Source organism: Triturus cristatus, chromosome 6 (genome assembly GCF_964204655.1).
Source record: "Triturus cristatus chromosome 6, aTriCri1.1, whole genome shotgun sequence".
Classification (NCBI taxonomy): Eukaryota; Metazoa; Chordata; class Amphibia; order Caudata; family Salamandridae; genus Triturus; species Triturus cristatus.
In genome coordinates this window covers 444,253,640-444,268,168 of record NC_140589.1, presented here as the reverse complement: position 1 = coordinate 444,268,168, position 14,529 = coordinate 444,253,640, and the positions used below count along the sequence as shown (strand labels likewise).

At 44.4% G+C, this 14,529-nt stretch overlaps 1 protein-coding gene across 1 annotated transcript in view; it reads right to left on the bottom strand.

The window, feature by feature from the left end:
- GFRAL (GDNF family receptor alpha like) overlaps positions 1–14,529 on the bottom strand; it is a 1,025,020-nt gene that overhangs the window by 822,396 nt on the left and 188,095 nt on the right. Inside the window, exon 2 of the mRNA XM_085610866.1 lies at positions 1,271–1,405. Within this exon, the coding sequence (XP_085466992.1) occupies positions 1,271–1,405 (135 nt within the window). The remainder of the gene's footprint in view (positions 1–1,270; positions 1,406–14,529) is intronic.

The following is a 14,529-nucleotide window of genomic DNA, read 5'->3' as shown; positions in this document are numbered from 1 at the left end:
TTAGAGAGGAAGCAGCTAGGCTGGGGTCCTGAATAGCAGGGCAAAAGCCAGACTAAAGTTGAAAAACAGTGTTACAGCAGCAAAAAGTGGGGGTAACCATGTGAAGCAGATCCTACTCTCCTACAAACGCTGCATGCGTTGCACACGCATGATGTAAGGAGGTCACTGATACACTCAGGGGACCCATTTTTAATAGCGCAAGACTTGTTGCCTTTCAAGAAGATCTCACACAGGGCGCATGGCACCTCCACCAGGTAGGACTCGAGCCTGCCATGTGCACGGCTCAAAGCAGCCCTCAAAACAACAGACAGGCAGCTCCAACTCACAAACTCCGCCACAAGAGATCAGAAACAGTTGCACTTCAGACGCTGAGTTCTGCAACAGGAGAAGTGCTTCTCCACCAGGGCCCCTCTTCACAAGCACCGCTCCAACTCCCGACAGCAATGAAACAGGAGCTCTGATTCGTCTCTAAGCAAGAACACATGCACGACATAGGAGGCGGAAGAGGTAAGGAGTTGTTCGCTTCTGTAGTCATCTGATAGAGGTTAACTTCTTATGTTGTCCAGCAATAAATGATAGTGTTTTGGTCTCTGCTCTGCTACATAGGATAATTGCTTGTTGCCAAAATGTAAAGGTGGGTCCCGTACTTTGAAGAAGAAAGACTCTTCTGGAGTAGTGATAAGCGCAGGATTTATTGAGTATCTTAGCGGCAGAGACCCCATTCACATGAAAGCCACGTCCAAGTGACTTCTTTGCAGAATTCCGTATTTTAACATAGCATCCAACCCACATTCTAATCCCTTACGTCATTGCCTGGTTGGCAACACTCTGCATGAAAGATAAATACAGAACACCACAACAAGGCTGCTTGTTTTCATTTTATTATGCTCCTGACTTTATCTGTATGTGCTTTTACCGTCATTTGTGACCGAAATAAAGATAATTGATTTGACAAACTCAAAGTGAAATATAACTTTGGGTTAATGGATAATATTGAAAACAATAATCACAAAAGGTAACTGGAAAGAAAACCAGTACTAGTTATATACACTTATGTATACTCTATTTTGATTTACCTTAAATAACAAAGCACATTATAATGATTCAGTGATCTCGGCGCATACCTCACTATTTGGCATTTAATTCACTTTATTTTACATAATTCATTTTCATTTAGTATAACTATTTAGATAGACAGTTTGTACAACACGAACATTCTGATAAATATACATAATATACCCTCTGGAAAGACAGTGTTCATAATCATTACCTGTAACGTTGCAAAAATCTTCAAACATATTCCAAACACCATGACAGCCACTCGACGCACTGATACATTGCTTTTTAAAGTGTAGGCATTCACTGTCGTTAGAGAAGGCTGTATTTACAAGACATATCAGGAACCCTGTAACAATGCAAAAGTATACTTTAGTCTTCCACGCAATTGAAAACACTCTGTGGTGTATTTGACAAGTTAATAGATTGCAGCACATTGATTCTCCCAATAGTTATAACTTTAACAGAGCGAACAATGCAGTCTCCTAGTGATGCTTTTCAGCGTTATATGTTTCTTTAGTAAAAAAGTACAAATGAAAAGAAAACTACATATCTCATGCGATAAAATATAATAATATTATGCATTTCCATGCACACAACTATGATCCATATTATATAGCCACAGCACAATTTATCTTGATATAAAAACAAAAATAAATTAGGGTCGGTTGAAAGAAGATTTCTACCAGATATTTCTCCTTTTTGCAATTTTTTCTAAATATTCAAATTCATCTTCCAATCTTTTGAATGAGACAAACAATACTTCAGTCGACTGCTAGGATTATATATTATAAAGGAACCAATACTTTGGTTAACTGCTCTGGTTATTAAAAGTGAAGGATAAGTATGTAAATAATTATGTCCGTAAATCCTTAATCTGGTTTTCACCATTCTGCGATTTTAGTAATTTAACAGCCCATTAATTTGTTAATGTATTCACTCTTAAGTGGTGATCACCATCATCTCTGTTTGTCACTTCTCAATTTGTGCTGGGCGGGGAGTGGAGGGTGAGTGGAGAGCAGTTATTTTTCTATCTCCAAAATGTAAAGTATTTATGCACAATGCACAATGCAAACAGTAATACAATGAGAATACAACACAAGAAAAACGCAAAACCAAGGGGCATATTATCAAGGAACGGCGTTAAAATTATCGCTGCTTGAGCGTCAGAAAACTGCAGCAAAAGCGGCGATAATGGCTTGATAATACGCCCTTGTGAATTCCCATAGAAGCCCTGGTTCTGGTGTGAACATGGGCTTCTATTGGAATTCTCAAGGGCGTATTATCAAGAAATTTATCGCCGCTTTAGCGGCAGTTTTCTGGCGCTAAAGCGGCGATAATTTTACGCCGTTCCTTGATGATATGCCCACAATTTAGAAAGCTAGAGTAAAGTTTAATAAACGAACTGATAGTTGAAGAACAAAAATCCAATCAGTAGGACCAGAGATGTTGATTTTTAAAGTTTTTAGTAAAATAGCAACAAGAAGCAGAAAGCACCTCTCATGGTTATCTGGTTGGTGTATACCTGGGGAAAGTCACAAGTTTAGGCTGACCACGAAGGAGTGTGGGTTGAATACAGGGACCTGGTTAGTCCCACTGAAATGTTACCTTCTCAAGTCTGGAGCAAAGAGTTCACATGGAAAAGGCTGCAAGGATGAAGCATTCCGAGCGAAAAGCAGGTTGAATATCGCAGATGGCTGTTGCTGTAGCAAAAACAGCCAATCATCGCTGGAGAATCGCATTGGGTGCTCATCATAGACGGTCCCTGTTGTCACACAGAGCAGGTCTCACCAATGCTCCATATTGGCGGTCGTCAAATGTGGCAGAGTGTTGTTCACTCCAGCAGAGGCCAGTAGCAGAGCTCAGGCAGGTCCAGTTCCAGCTGGGCAGCTGGGCAGTTATAGGGAGGTCTTTAGAGGCTTGTTGGGTTCCTGTAACTCACATGGAAGGCCAGCCAACGCACCCTTGGAGTCACTCAGGGTAGCCTGAGATCAAGGAAATCAGGTCCAATCTTTATCTTTCAGACATGCAGCAGGCACTCCTTAAAGCAGTAGGGCTGTCCGTTTCTGAACTTTGCACAGATTCAGGAGTGTTCTGATAAGTGGTTCTAAGACCTCCTTTTTATAACCTGTGCCAGCCTTTGTGTGGGGAAATTCCTGACGTACCCATAAAACTGGTTCTGTTTAGTTCTTTCCCATCCCCTGGGTATGGCCCCAAACTGTTTAGGGTGGCAAATGGCAGGATAGGCTGGTGTCAGGTGCTTTTGTATTTGTTGTGGGCAATCTCCTTCGAAATGTAATCGGGGCGGGGTACAGCACCAACCCAGCCATCCTGCATGCAAGAGCCTCTCTCAGCTGCACCCAGGTCCCATTGTTCACTCTCTGGGCCCAACCCACATTCTTGATGGGGGAACTATTAACATGCCCAGGCAGCTAGAAACTCCTAGAAAAGTCTCCGAAAATTTGGGCAGGAAAATGCCAACTTTCTAGAAGTGGCTTATTCAAAATTATAATCTAAAATCTGACTTTACCATTAAAGTGGATTTTAGGTTACAATTAATTTGAGTGTAAACACCATATCTCTGTCTACTCCCAGTCTGAATGTAGCACTTATTAAGTGTAATAATATATTTCAGAGTTAGTCTATGGGAGAGATGGCCTTACAGCAGTTAAACAAATACTTCAGGATTTGTTCCTGCCAGGTCAGGTAAACTTAAACACACATATCCCACTTTTAAAATACCTTGCATCCTACCCTATGAGCCTTTACGGTCAAAATTACGGGTGTCTTATAAATATTAACAATCATTTGCAATGCAATAGGTTCCGCATTTCTGAGAATTAGATATATTGTCATTCTAAATGACAATGTCTTTAAGGTATTTGTTTTTGTTTGGAGTGGAGTGAATGTATGTGGTGTGGAATTATGTGGGTTGAATTGGAATTGTTTGTTGTGGAACTTTGAGGGTTGGAATTGTGTGATGTATTTGTGTAGTGGAATTTTGTGGCATGGTGAATAGATAGTGGTGAGAGCAGCACAGAATAGATAGAAAGGTAGATAGAGAGGGATAGGTAGTGTATGCATGAAGCAGTGAATGAGCTCCAGACAGAGGAGCAGAAAGAGTATGTGAGAAAGAGAGAAGGAAGCAGAGAGCAGGCCATATATGCATAAAGAGGGACCATTTGTGTATGCAGAAGACACACTAAGAAAAGGAGAAGAGCGTGGGCTTGTGGGGTAGAAATCTTGAAAAGGCACAGGAAAGAAACTGTGTGCTAAAAGACCTATAGTGAACCACATGAGAGAGGCTGGAAGAGTGCATGAGAGAGTGAGAGAGAGGTGTGAGACAGAGTATGGGAGAGAGAGAGAGAGAGAGAGAGAGAGAGAGAGAGAGAAGGATGAGTTGGACAGGAACCCGGGGGCTGGTGGAGGCGAGAGGTGAACCAGTGCACAGCACGTGGAGGTGTAGGAATGTAGTATGTGTATGCAGGCAGTATAGAGAGGAGTTAGGAAGTGAGAGGGAGGAATGAGAGGGATGAAGTGAAATTGTGAGATAAGAGGGTTAGTGGTAGGGTGAGGGAGAGATGAAAGGGGCAGTGGGTGTATGGGGAGAGATGACAGGTTTTCTGGAAGTATCAAGAAGTGATGGGTTGTTTTGAAATTTTTTATGCAGAATTGTGTGGTGTGGAGTTGTGTAGTGGAAATATGAAGCATGGTGTGCTGTGGAATTATTTGGATAGTAATTAAATGGTATTAACTGTCATGGAGATATTTAGAGTGTGATTGTGTGGTAAGGACTTAACTATGTGGAATAGTATTGCGCGTTGTGGAGTGGTGCAGGGTAGAGAGAAGTGGTGCAGGGTAGGCTGCAGAGGTGTAGAATGCAGTGGGGTGGAGTGCAGTGATGCAGAATAAATTAGAGTGGCATGGAGTGGAGTGATGGAGAGTAGAGAGGCATCAACTGCAATAGAGTGACATTGAGTTGAGTGCAGTGGCACAGAATGCATCAGCAGAGAGTACAGTGGTGCATTGGCACATAGTGCAGTGGTGCTGTGATGCAGGTGCCACACATCTCTACCTCTCATGCCTGCTTCCGCCATCCAGACTAAGAAGCATTTCTGATACAACTGCAATGCCAACACTTTGCTTCAAAGGGCTGCACCTCTAATGACACAGCACTGTGCTGGTGTCTGCATCTCTGCATGGGGTCTGATTCAAGAAGCAGACTTTGGATTTTGACAGGGCTCAATTTTTGGCGTTTTGTTCAGTGTGATTTGGACAGATCGGAATAAAAGTCTGTGTATATGCACCACACAATACCACTTCAGGAACAAATGTACTTTATCTGTAGGAATATGTAGGAAAATAACACAATGAGTTGAACATCTACAGTCAATATTCCTGGATGATCTAAAGTACAGAGATTGGCAGTATGATACCTTTTTGCATTAGTAATGCACCATTTAGAGCATTAGCTATTGCATTACTAAATTTATTCTTAAACAACTATTAGAGGAATACTTTTTAACAGAAATACATTTTCCACAATTCATAAAGTCAATGCACCTGTTAAAGGCACCTGGGAGTCCTAGATTGTCAATCTGTAGATGTTGAGAGAACCAAAATCTGTAACACTTAAGTTTTGAACTAAAAACGAAGAGCACTATGAAGAAAAACCCTGCTTGTTTTAAAGGAGTATTCCCAAAGAGGGTATTTTGTGCGGTGTAATAAATATAGACTCCAAAAGCTCTTTAAATTAAACTGTCCTTTGAGAGAAAAATAACCACTTTTACAACCACTGCATTGCTAAACGTATAAATGCTAAGTGCTGTTGGTTGTTTTTCGGGGGTCTCATTTGTAACATTGTGTGAGTTTGAATGTGGCACGCCTATGAGTGCCTTTGATGCACAAGCTAGAGAAGTAGGCAGTCTGTAAGCATAATACCATGCCTGAAGGTTCATCGAGAGATTGGATCATGATCTATGGGCTAACCTGTAGGATGTACTTCCTACAAGACCTGCTGGGGACTCTACAGAGCGTGAAGCTGCTGAAGGTGACATCCTTCGCCTGCAGACGCACTATATACTGAGCTGAGTAGAATTCAAATGGATTTTTAAAGGAAATTAGCAGCAAAATATAATGTAGGTGCCTCCTGGTACAGGAAATAAAAATACCCCTCAATCTGGTAATATTGCTCTGAAGTTCAGTGGTACATGTTAACATTTTTAAGTCGCCCACACCCTTGTGCATGGAGTTCAAGCGCCCCTCATGCATGTCTATCTACCTCAATACATCTCTGTTTCTAATAGTGTAAAGTAGATCAATTTGCGTTTTCACCACATACAACGATGTCTGAACAGCTTTAGCTTAATGTTGGGCGGGCTTGGTGGCGCATGAGCAAGAAGGCCGCACTGGAATGAGGCTCCTGCAGCTCGGTGCATTTATCCTCTAAATCATCCTGCCCGGGTGGAAGTAACTGCGAAATAAGTACGGCGCTGCGGAGTCTGAAGCCCTGAGATCTGATGCTGTGAAAGTGAAGCCTTCAACCGACTGTCTTGCACTGATATCGGCAGATCCGGCTTTTACCACCGGGAGGCCCTGCTTGTCCAGAGCTGCTGCTGGGCGCGGTTCACTACGCAAGCGCCGTGGTGACCACGAGGTGACTGGGCCTGACTGGCATGATCCCTATTATCGGCGCCTGGAGATAAGTGGTGAGTGCATGCTCCTTTCCCTAAGCGAGAACTAATCATCTGTCTCACAAGCGAGGTTACGGAAGTGGCAGCAGAGTCCTTTTCTACATATATCACCCTGCATCGGCCTTGGAGGTGTGGAGCGCCATATTTGTCACGACCGCGCATGTGGCGGATCGGCCACAAGTGGCAGCACACGGCGTCGCCTTCCTGCATAGCGCACCGCGGATGGGCTACTGTGGCAGGGTTTCATACCCCAAATCCCGGCAATCGGGACACGAAAGAGATCACTGCTATTCTGGCATACGATAGCTCTTGAAGGCCCCACCTACCCTGCTGTGGAGCCCAATTGCGGTGGTCATTGTTTAAGGGCGCCTGGAACGGGCTGCTGCTGCGGTGCTGCGGGAGGGCATCGAGATCCAGTAACCTGAAAGTCACCCTCCCAACACTTGAGGGCTTCCTCCTATGGCCCGGTGTGAAAGCGAAGTTGATCGCAGCAAATGGACATAGTCTTTGGTGAGGACAACCCTCCTTCAGGTAAAAGCCACTACCACAGTTCTTTGTAGTGGGTATGATCTGCTCCTCCGTCGCAGTACCTGGAAGTGATGTTCCCATACTGCTCCCTGTAGTGCAGGATCGGTGCGCTGCTTCCAATTTTCCTGGACAGGAAAACCTCTCCCCTGGCTGCTACTTGTTATCTGAGGTACCAACCTACTGTGGCTCATATGGTGGTGGCCTGATGTGTGGTTGCAGCTGAATGACTGGTGTTTCCACGTAAGATAGAATAAAGCAAATGTAACAGTGACCCAACATCTGCTGCCCTCACTGCCAGAGAAAACCATAGAAAACTTGCGCTCCTTGATCCCTGTCTGGATGATTCAGGGGACTTGAATCCACCGGCGAGCGTTACATATGCGGCTGCAACGTACTGATCATGGGGAAACCCGACGCAAAGCAAACAAGGCTGACATTCGATGCAAAGAAAGGTGCCCGACTACACCAGGAAGAATCTGACGGGAGCAATGACGTACCAGTTCAAGGGACGTCCTCATCTCCAGAAGAAGATATGATAGCCATACTGCTGGAGGTCAGGCAAGGAGTCACCACTATTGTGGACAAAATGGATGCCATGACCACACGCATGGATGCCATAGCTCACAAACTGGATGGCCATGAAGAACGCATCAAGGAGACAGAACACCGCATCTCAGATGCTGAGGACGCCACATCCTATATCCAAGCAAACATGACAAAAATGGACAAACTCCTGAAAATTATTGCCGCAAAAAATGCAGATATTGAAGCGTGAAGCAGGTGCAATAATATATGCATCCTTGGCATCCCAGAAAGTACAAATACTGGAAAAATGGAAGAATATGTAGAGAAACTTTTACTGGCCACGATCAGAGCTGAATCACTCTCTTCCCATTCCATTGTCAAATGGGCAAATCGCTCTTTAGGTCTCCGGCCTCTGCCAGGAAGCACTCCCAGACCCATCATTGCATGGCTCCTGAATTATAGGGGCCAAGATGTAGCCCTGAAAGTGACCCAGGAAATACGACAGCTCAGTTTTGAGGGCACCTCTTTCACCATATATCTAGACTTCACGGCAACTGTGCAGGAAGAAAGACGCAGGTTTCTCCCTGCCAAACAAAAGCTGTGAAAAGCCTAAATAGACTATGCATTATTATATGGGGCCAGTCTGGGAATCACTCACCAAGGAAAGCAGTTGTTCTTCACTAAACCACAGCAGGTGAATGACTTTTTGAAACATCTTAAACACCAGAATATAGCCTCCACCGCACCAGATGCACCATCCAGATCAACTTCGCCAACTACAGAGTGACCCGTAGGATGCAACAGATGAAATACGACTGCCGAGAGGCTTATGACCCTGTGATGACATGCTGCCTCAGGACTGCTGAACTATGCGCCCACTGTAGCGGAACACTAACCTCTGCAGACCAGATGAGTGATACACTGGGTAAATAAGACAACCTGAGCCGAGCACCCTCACCCTCTTAGAGGTCGTTGCTACCATCGCGCTAACTCTCTGAGGGTGATTATTTGGGAGTTGGGGTGGGGGTGGGGTAGAGATGTCTGGCATGAGTGGGCGGAGGTGTGGGATTCGTTTTTATGTTCTTTACCATATGTATGATACAGCAAGACAGACAGAAATGTGGATGCTTTCCTGTTCTCTCCACACGACACAGGTCTAAACTGTTATCTCCTGCACACCAATAGTGACAATGGCTAACTTCACAGCTCACCAGAACTTACGAATCATCACTTGGAATGTTCAGGGGTTAGGCAACCCACGGAAATGCCGCCAGATACTGGCGTACTTAGATCGACATAAGATCCATATCGCCATGCTTCAAGAAACACACATTAATCCAATACACACCACAACTTTTGCTCATAAGTGGGCAGATCCCAGGATATTTTCATCCTAATCCTCATACGCCAGAGGCATGGCCATACTTAATAAAAAACTGATTCCTTTTGCCCTAGCTGGTACATGAATAGATCACAATGGGAGATATTCCCTTGCATGGGGACGCCTACCTTGAATTGAGTTACCTTGGTATGTTGTTATGGTCCCAATGTTGATACTCCTGATTTTTTTCACTGTGCTATGAGGGAAGATTGTAGAAATAGGCTCTACCCACATAATATAGGGAGGGGACTTTAATGTTGTCCTCAATCCTGCAGTAGACAGGTCCAACCCTGCACCACATTATTATATAATAGATCATATAAAGTCCTACAGGGAATCAGGGCAGGCAACAGTCTACTCGATGCTTGGCGCCACCTCCACCCTCTTACACTGGAAGGTACACTTTACACAGTGCAAACCACATCTTGGGCACGTTTAGATTACTGCCTACTATACCGTGGTCTGGGACCATCGATAAAAGAAGGCACACATTTGGCTAGAACATACTCTGATCACTCTCCTGTTAAACTTACACTTGTCCCTCCTAGATACAATATACCATGCAGCAGCTGGAGATTACAACCCTTAACACTGTTAGACATGGTATTTCACAGTGAACTGGGAGAAAAAATTCAGGATTACTTTAAAAGAAATAGAGGCTCTGTGGACAGTGTTGAAACAATTTGGGAGGCGTTTAAGGTCCGGGGATTTTGCATTTCAAAAAGCTCAGGGGTACTTCGAGACATACAGGGTACACTATGAAGATTGGAAGCGGAGCTTAAGACACTGGAGACGCAGCTGGTCGTGGGGGGTGATGGTGGCACTCAGCATGAATTTCGTGAGAAACTTTTGGAGTACACCACAACTGCAGCTTGCGAGACAAAATTTAGGGGAAAATACTGGGTGGCCCACAGATATGGAGAAGGTGAGAGACCCGGGAAGGCCTTAGCTGAGATAATACGGCAACCAGGCTGTTCTAACCATGTACTGGAGATTTTTGGGCATGGAGAGGTAGTCTACCGTGACACTGCTGACATACTTACCACCTTTACCACCCACTACTCCACACTGTACACGTCACAAAGGAGAGATCACTTTGAGCTAGACAACTTTCTGGGAGAAGTGGTGCTTGGTTGGCTGGGTGACTCACAAAGGGAATTCCTCTGTGCTCCCTTCGAACCTGATGAGATTCGGGAAACTACAATGCAAATGAAGTCCGGAAAAGCCCCTGGCTTGTACGGGCTACCTGCTGAATTTTATAAAACTTATATAGATTTGATGGCCTCGATACTAAAAGAGATTTATGAGGATTCACTCTAGACTGGCACACTCTGCCTCTCTATGAAAGAGGCACTTATTACCTCCCTCTTATACCTGGAAAGTCACCAATCCACTGCGATTCATACAGGCCATTATCCCTCATTAACTGTGATACAAATATCTCAGCTAAGGTCTTTGCCAATCGATTAGCCCTACTAATGGAAAAGCTTGTCCTCCCCGATCAAGCAGGCTTTGTTCCAGGGTGCGCTACCACATAATCTCCATACCCTTTTCTCCATTCTGCAGAACAGTGATCCTGAATTGTCTCTGGCAGCAGTTTTTCTAGACGCCACTAAGGCGTTTGATTCTGTCGAATGGAATTATCTTCTCAGGGTCCTAGAGCGAATGGGCTTTCCCCCTCTGTTTCATTCATGGATACGGCTGCTATATCAGCTTCCCACGGCCAAAGTCCTAATTAATGGACATCTGTCTGCCGTGTTCCCCATCTCTAGAGGTACCCGACTGGGGTGTCCAATTTCTCCCCTTCTCTTTGCCCTTGCGATTGAACCACTAGCGGCTAAGCTTCAGCAGCATCAACCAGGATAAAGCACTACGATGCAACCTATGGCAGATCCTCCTGTCTCTATATGCGTACAACATTACCCTTTATGTAAGAGACCCGCAACACAATATTAACCCACTCTTACAGGAATTCATTGTCTTTGGGAAACTGTCTGGGGTCCATATTAATTGGGGAAAGTCACAAATCTTTCCTCTTACACTAGCGGCCACTCGGTTCCCCCTGGATTTTCAATTGGAATGGTGCGACACCGACCTACGCTATCTAGGGATTCGTATCTCAGGAGACAGAGAGGAGCTGATGTGCCTCAACTATGGCACTACTATAGACCGTATTGCAGGATGTGTCACTCGCTGGATCTCACTGCCACTTTCTTTAGCCGATGGTGCTTCCGCAATTATTGTATCTATTTTTAAATATTCCATATAACCTTGGTCGACACTTCTTTAAAACCCTTCGGTCAGAAATGATCAGGCTGGTGTGGGGGGGGGGGGGGTAAACAGCCACGACTACAATGGAACGTGCTCACACATCTCTGTGCAGGGAGGTTTATTTGTTCCAGATTTTGAGCTGTATTGTACATGCGCACAGGCCCATTACGCTTATTACTGGTTCCATCCCCCTAGGTATATGCCACAGATCGCGGTGGAGTAATGATTTGCAGACCCCATCTCTCTTGATGGCGTGCTATGCGCAACCACTCATAAACGCAACATGGCGCCCACCACGATAACGTGCACAGTTATCGCCTGGAATCGTATCCTGACCCTCCTTTAATGCCCTATGCTGTACTTGCCGCTGCTTCCACTTTCCTACCATCCTCGCATGCAATTGCTTCAAAAAACAGGGTTTCTTAGACTCTGCGAGCGCACTAAAATTACCACATGGGGAGATCTCTATCACAACGGGAAATTCTGTTCTTCCGACCTCCTCTTTCACGAGATACAACCCTCTTCTCCGGACATATTTCTTTATGTCCAGCTCCATCAAGGCATACAATCTATTACTCCGGAGATTCCCTCTGGAACCCCCCAGTCTCGCTCCCTTACATATGATGCTCCGTGCTACCTCACCGGGACACTTGGGGGCATATCAACAAGGGCTTTATCTCTGCTTTTTTGGCTTTAAAAGCCAAAAAAGGAGAGATAAAACTAGCGCCCTATCAACAACAGGGTGCTAACATGCAAATTTGCATGTTAGCACCCTTTTACTCTACGCTTCCCCTTGCATCTCTAATGAGATGCAAAGGGGGCGTTCCAGAGTTAAATAATAGGAGAAATGTCGCTAAGCGACATTTCTCCTATTATCAAGAATGTCGCTAACCCTGTTAGAGACAAAAAAAGCAGCGCTAACCGCGGTTAACGCTGCTTTTTTACGTCTGGTATTTTTCAGACTTAGCCATGATATCCTATGGAAGGAGGATATAATGGCTAAGTTTGCCTGTCCCTATCAACAAGGTAACGTGAGATTATCGCTGGGTTTCCAGCGATAATCTCATGTTAGCCTGTTAGCGTGAGGATTTTTATCGCTATTGAGATAAGCGTTGCTAATAGCACGCTATCTCAGCGATAAAAATTCACGCTAGCCGGCGATAATTATCCTAGCGCTGAGTGCGCTTAGAGATAATTATCGCCGGTTGTTGTTGATATGCCCCTTGGTTTCTACGCATAATCATACTATACGCACTCAACAGTTGGAATCTCCCAGCCCCTCCCACACACAATAGAACTCGGAATTGGTGTACAAAATGACAGATGAACAATGGACATACTATTGTGTACAAACAGAACAAATATCTGCTAGTGGCAGATAACGCATCATGCACTATACATTTCTGCAGCGCTTATACTACACCCAGTCAAGATGTTCCGATTTAAATTAAAAGACAAAGATAGCTGCGAGAGACGTGGAATTTCAGGGGCTGGCCTCCTACACTTGACTTGGGATTGTCCACGAGTGAATGAGTATTGGGCACAGGTTTTTGATGCTCTTGAACAAATTACGGCAATCTCTTTAGAGCGCACACCTCTGACAGCTTTGTTAGGATACACCAAGTTCATCCCCAAATTGTGCCGTCACCATTGCCCTGTTGCCAGCTAAAAGTAGAGTGGCTTGTAGATGGGGCAGGGGTCAGGCGCCAAAATTCAAGGAGTGGCTTAATGATTTGCTCTATTGCCAGGAACAACTGACTACGTATGCCAAAACACTACCCAGGGCCTCGGGGCCTAAAGATATATGGAACCCTCTTATGAGTTATCTTCTAGCACAAACACCAGAGGCCCCGTCTGACACTCTGGAGGTGGTGGCACTATAACGCTGTTTACATTATAAGAGTGTGCAATATGCTGGAGACACACATGCTGAACTGAACTTTCCCTCTTTCCTCCTTAGGTGATAAGCCTAATGATATGTTGCATTTTGTCCTACACTAGTACTGTGATGTCGATGAAAGACCCTATTGTGATGATAGTTTTCTGATACCTGTTGAGTTAAAGCCAAGATCACTGTAATTTCTCTGCTTATTGTAAGACCTGCCTAGATATGTGGCGAGTAGTTAGCATGCAAGAACAATGTGTTGGACTGACCTACCTCTTAATCACTTTGCAAAAGGTATTTCTCTCTGTGCGAAGCTGACATTGATTCATTTAATCCTAATATGTCTGCTGATATACGTTAATGACTGTATTGTATTTTCTTTAATGACTGAAAACCAATAAACACGTTTAAAAAAAATAAAAAAAGCTTTAGCTTAATGTTTTCTTTATGAGACTGATCACTGCCACATGCTCTGAATCAGCAACCTTTAGCTTGCAGCACAACTCCAACTTGTCTGCATGTGTCTGACTGTATTTACTGGAAGCACTCTGGGCTCCAGACTGCAGTTCCCTCATGCGTTCCAGTGGGGAAACAGGAACGGTGGGGGCTCTTGCCCAGACCATGGCTGGAGTCTCGGACCTCTCTGTTTGTTCTGGGGAATCTCTTGTCATTGTGTGTGCAGTGTTGGTCTCTCAGCTTCCTGTTTCAGGCTACTTATGGATATACCATGATGTGTTTTTCTGTACTTAAATCCATCAATACTGTCTCGTGTAAGGAGTGGCACACTTTTTAAAAGACACGCAGAGTAGAGACTAAAGAGTATCAACAAAAAAAAACAGACATCGGTCTTTGAATGCACAGCAAATGTGAGATAAGAATGATATTTATAGCCCTGTTTACAGCGGTAAACCATGAGCATTTGTCTCAAGTGCTCTTGATTAAAGATAAAAGGAGTTCCTAAACAGATGTTACAACGGTTACCAGTGTATTTATGTGATGCTTAGTCTCTGCTCTTGAGGAGTGGTAAACACAGCAAGAGGCATTACAAATGCCTGCCATGGACAAATGAGGGTAAAGAATAGGGGAGCAACAATGGAGCCAGAAAATAGGAAGCCTATGCATGGGCTGAAGCCCACAAAGTAGATACAGCATGTCTCAAAGAGACAGTGCAAGTGTTGTCCAGTCGAGAC